Below are 5,000 nucleotides of genomic sequence, written 5' to 3'. Positions count from 1 at the left end.
TCAATAGCTATTTATGTATTATGAATAGAAGAATGTCATGCTAAGATGCTAGCAATTTTTCCTACTCTTGGAAGATGCATTTTAGGTAAGAGATTGTGTAGACATTGAATTTAAACAAATGTTTCCGCTTCAGGTATGGATCAGGGGAGCCTATAAACGATCCCATTGCTGATCTGGCCAGTGAAGACAAGCTGGATTCGGACGGAAAGGACAGCAAGCGGACGGGTCAGATTTTGTGGATCCGTGGCTTGACCCGACTCCAGACTCAGGTATGTTGTAAAGAATAGAACCTTCTACTATAGTCAACATGTCTCATAAAACAAATCTGTTTTAAACAGAATGTGACCAGAGGAGTTGATAATTTCTGAGTTCTTGTTTGCAAAGATAGAATGAAAAAAAAAAATTGGCAGTTAGCTGTCTCAATGGGCAGTTTAGAAGTTGATGATATGATCATAATTATGGGATGCCTTGATTTTTTCTTTTTATAAGGATATATAGATAATACATGTCACCTCTGCTTTTGTTTAAGCAAAGTATATGCGAATTTGATTTCAGAACAATAGGTAATATGTTATGAATGTCTTATTTAGGATTGCTAGCTGTTTGAGACTTTTTAGATATCTTTGCAGATTATTGTCATTTATATAAATCAACAATTGAAAAGGATATAGCCATTAGGTACATAGATTTGCTGAATCTGTGAGCTATGTGAATGATCAAATTAAAATGTATTCAGAAGGGAAATAGCCTATTCATTCAGTGGACTGCCAAGAAAGTAGATGCTAAAAAGAACAAAAAGAATATAGAAAAATGTGTTTCTGACACATATCACAATCTTTATATAATAGTAACTCTGGTCACATTTCCATACAAACACACATCAGAGAATGATTTGACATTTCCTTGGGGTTTATCATGAGAAGAAGAAAAAAAGAAGAGAAAAGAAAAGAAATTTCTGAAACTCTTATATTTTCCTACCTGCAAAAAGAATATTAATGATCTGCTGGATTTCATTTTCCAGTTATTCTACCATAATAAAAAAGGTAACAATAAGTGAAACTGACTTTCGTTAACAGGTACAACTTTTTATCTGAAAGTGCAGCTAAGCAAACAATTTTAAGTTCTTGAAAACTGAGTAGATTCTGAAATAAAATTTTACTGTTGACAAATGCAAGGATTTTTTCTTTCTTAAAAAAAAAAAAAAAAAATGTCCATCTCATTGTTGTCATTTTTATCATTACAATCAACAATATTGTCTTGATGACTGACATTACTATCGTGCAAGTCAGAATTAAAGTTTTAACAGGTTGGAGAATGTTCGAGTTAAATCAAGGAAGAATTTTATTATTTTTACCTAAGAAATAAATTTAATCATTTCTTTTTACTTCAAGTCAAATATGATGAAAGTAAGGAAATTGTCTAAGAAATGCAAGGTATCTTTAAGATAAGGCCAGGAGCACAGCAAGTCTCTCTTCACTGCTTAATCCAGTTACTTCTTTCACTAAAATGTGACATGTTAGTAAAGCAGTATGAATGATAACATAGAAATGAGGATGATTTTTTCTATTTTCTTTTTTTTCTTTTTTCTTTTTAACAAGCTGTAGACTGAGATTTCTTATCACAAACGTTAATACTCTTATATAAAATACTCTGATAATCCTTACTGATTTCCGTGATAATGGTGTTCACCTTTTGAAAATCAAGTGATATGAATGTGTAACTTTTTAACAGTAATGCTCTTTGCCCAACTGGAATGCAGTTTGAATTTCTAATTTTTATTTCCTGAACTAACTTTTCTTCCAAATGAGTTGAAAAAAAGAAGAAAAAAAAGCAGCCTGTGGGAGTCAGGAAGAAACTCCTTGCAGCTTTTTTTTTTCCTCTCTAGTAGTTCCTTCTGCCCTGTTTCTCCTAACAGGATTCTGGTGTGGACGGTCCTGAGCCAAGAGTTTCCACTTTTGTTTTTTCGTGTTATACTATTGTTCTGATCCAGATGCGGTGTTTTGTTGAAGGTGAACTTGTTTGATGCTGATGGATTGTCCATCCGTTTTGAGTTTTCAGAGGGATGGAGGCACTGGTGTGGTTCCCCCTTCCCAGATCCAGATTTTGACCTTTAAAAAATGGAGTGAGGTTTTTTTGCATGGATACAGGCAAACACTTTCTTCACCTAGAAAAAAAATTAAATGAACGTCTCAAGAATTTCTAAATGTTCATTTCCATTTGAAAGTTTTCCAGAAGTATATCTGCTAATGAGAATCTCCCGTAGCCTTAGTTACCTTCTGTGGTGGAAGATTCACAAAATTCATTCATACTCTGAATACAGAGTTAAGAAGATTCAATGATATCGATTTTTTTTTTTTTTTTTTTTTTTTATGCACACTTACGTACATAAATTAACAACTACACACTTACCAAGCTACAGAATGACCTCAATAAAGTGGACTCTACAAAGGCAGCAGCTTTCCAATTCTAAAGCAAATGTTCCCCCACCTTCTCTGCTTCTCTGAGACTCCCATAATGTGGATTTTTTAACGTGTTTACCTTGAACTCTTTCTCCCTCCCCTATGTTGCAATACCATGTCATCAAATGTGTGTTTAGCAAAATGAAAAATATATACAAGGTTTTATTTTGTTGTATGTGAGCTGATTCATGGGTATTATACATAATATCAGAGTGGCATATTCACTGTTGTGTAATGCAAAATTCAGTCCCACAGTTGACAATGTCCCTGGCAGTAGCACATGACCCCCAAAATTCCCCTCTTTTTGTAAAATTGAGCTTGTTGAAGTCCGTTCTTTGAGGCATATGTGCATGTGTGCAAGTGTCTGCACACAAACATACATATATTTTTACACATCCACAATTCTATATACATGTACATCCACATATACACATATATGTATACTTACATACATACATGCATTTAGACAAAACTGCGCATATATATATTTATATATACAGACATATACTCACATCCATCATACACAATACATAAATACATTATATATACATGTACATTATGTACATACATATGTACATACATAAACAGATATGTATGCATATATGTATGGCAAGAAAATATATGTTTGAATGTTTCTCCATGTATACACATACAAAAAGATGTCCGTCTTATATATGCATGTTATTCTTTTAGTGTCAAGTGTCTCAGCTTGTGAATAATTTTATCATGTTATATGTACATAAAGGATTTAAGTTATCATACCTTATTTTTATTTGTTTTTGTCTCTGTCTATATTTTATTATATTTTGCCTGTTTACATTCTGGAAGTTACTCTCAGGGTGCAGGCCTAACCAAACCAGAGGAAATATAACTGGTTTCTCTCTCTCTCTCTCTCTCTCTCTCTCTCTCTCTCTCTCTCTCTCTCTCTCTCTCTCTCTCTCTCTCTCTCTCTCTCTCTCTCTCTCTCTCTCTCTCTCTCTCTCTCTCTCTCCCCCCCCCCTCTCCCCCCCCTCTCCCCCCCTCTCTTCCCCTCTCTCTCCCTCTCTCTCCCTCTCTCCCCCTTTCTCCCTCTCTCCCTCTCAATATACACAGTTCTTTACACAGCTACTCTTTTTTGTGAGTGGAAAAGTGATAAGAATTTCAAGAAGCAGCAAAAATAAGCATTTTTTTCTATTTCTTTCCTTTCTTCATTTCTTTCTAAATTTCCTTTTTCTCTCTGGTTTTCTGTTTTCTTTGTAAAGGAATGTTGATGTCATTGAAATTTATGGTGCTATTTTCCTAAATCAGAAGGGATCTTGCCAGTCTCCAGTGGTTGTCTATAGTTTGAAGTATGTCTCTTCCACAGATTATGAATTTTTGCTTGAGGTTGAGTTCCTAAAGGGTTGGGGTTGATGGTTGTATAGACGAATGGGTTTACAGAAAGGATATATTGATAAATAATAAAGCTTTCTTACAGGCATTAGAGAACACGTGTATTTGACACATGGCATTATCGTACAAAACCCCTGGTTACGTACATTAAGATTATTAATAACAGTTACACATTTTCATAATTTTTTGATATAATGAATCAAGATAGAATTTGGAAATTTGTAATTTTGGAATTATAAAAGATAGTATTGGTCATGTGAATGAATTCATAACATTTTCGTAATTCAGTTCAGGATTATGGAAAATTTGTCTATATTTATTAAATTTATTTATATCAGTAAAATGTAATTATCTGCTTCAAGAACAAAGTTGGTTTTAACTATGACAAAAGCTTGCTTTTTAAAATGTAGCTATGAATATACTGATGTAGTTAAGGTAAGATTTGAGAAGTAAAATGACTAGAGAAACTGACAGATTTTTTTTTTTTTTTTGCTAATTTAATCCTCATTATACAGTCAAATGGCAAAATTAAGCATATTTTTTCACATGAAATATACTCCCTGATTATGATAAATGTACAAGATTCTAAGGTTATATTGAATGTAATATGCAGGTTATAATGCTTTTTATCTCGTACATAAGTTTTCGCATACCTTGCAAGATGCCATAATGGTCCTATGAAGGTGATTTCATAATTTTGTTTTTGTTTTGTTTTTGCTAATTATTTTATTAGTATTAATGTTGTAGTTACTGTCATTGCTTTTTCTGTTATTCTTATTATCATTATTATTGTTATTATCATTATCATTATTATTATTATTATTGTTATTATCATTATTATTGTTACTTTCATTATTATTATTGTTATTATTATTACTATAATTGTTTCATCATCATTATTACCATTTTTGTCATTATTATTATCATTATCATCATCAGCACTGTTTTTTTATCATTACTTATTATTATTATTATTATTATTATTATTATTATTATTATTATTATTATTATCATTATTATTATTATTATCATTATTATTATTATTATCATTATTATCATTATTGTTATGACAATGATGACGATTATTATGATTGTTATTATGATTATGATTTCAATTTTTTGTTATCATTATTATTTTTATATTTTTACTTTTATCGTAGGTTATGTCTT

At 31.5% G+C, this 5,000-nt stretch overlaps 1 protein-coding gene across 8 annotated transcripts in view; it reads left to right on the top strand.

Annotated features, from left to right (window-relative positions):
* The window catches only part of PMCA (plasma membrane calcium-transporting ATPase 3), a 201,452-nt gene that overhangs the window by 183,431 nt on the left and 13,021 nt on the right, over positions 1-5,000 (top strand). For all 8 annotated transcript variants that reach the window (XM_070123434.1, XM_070123424.1, XM_070123439.1 and 5 more), the window contains one exon: positions 134-269. In XM_070123434.1, coding sequence (XP_069979535.1) covers positions 134-269 — 136 coding nt within the window. The remainder of the gene's footprint in view (positions 1-133; positions 270-5,000) is intronic.

Source organism: Penaeus vannamei, chromosome 1 (assembly GCF_042767895.1).
Source record: "Penaeus vannamei isolate JL-2024 chromosome 1, ASM4276789v1, whole genome shotgun sequence".
NCBI classification, from domain to species: Eukaryota; Metazoa; Arthropoda; class Malacostraca; order Decapoda; family Penaeidae; genus Penaeus; species Penaeus vannamei.
The sequence above is the reverse complement of the archived record's forward strand: the minus strand, read 5'-3'. Positions and strand labels throughout refer to the sequence as shown.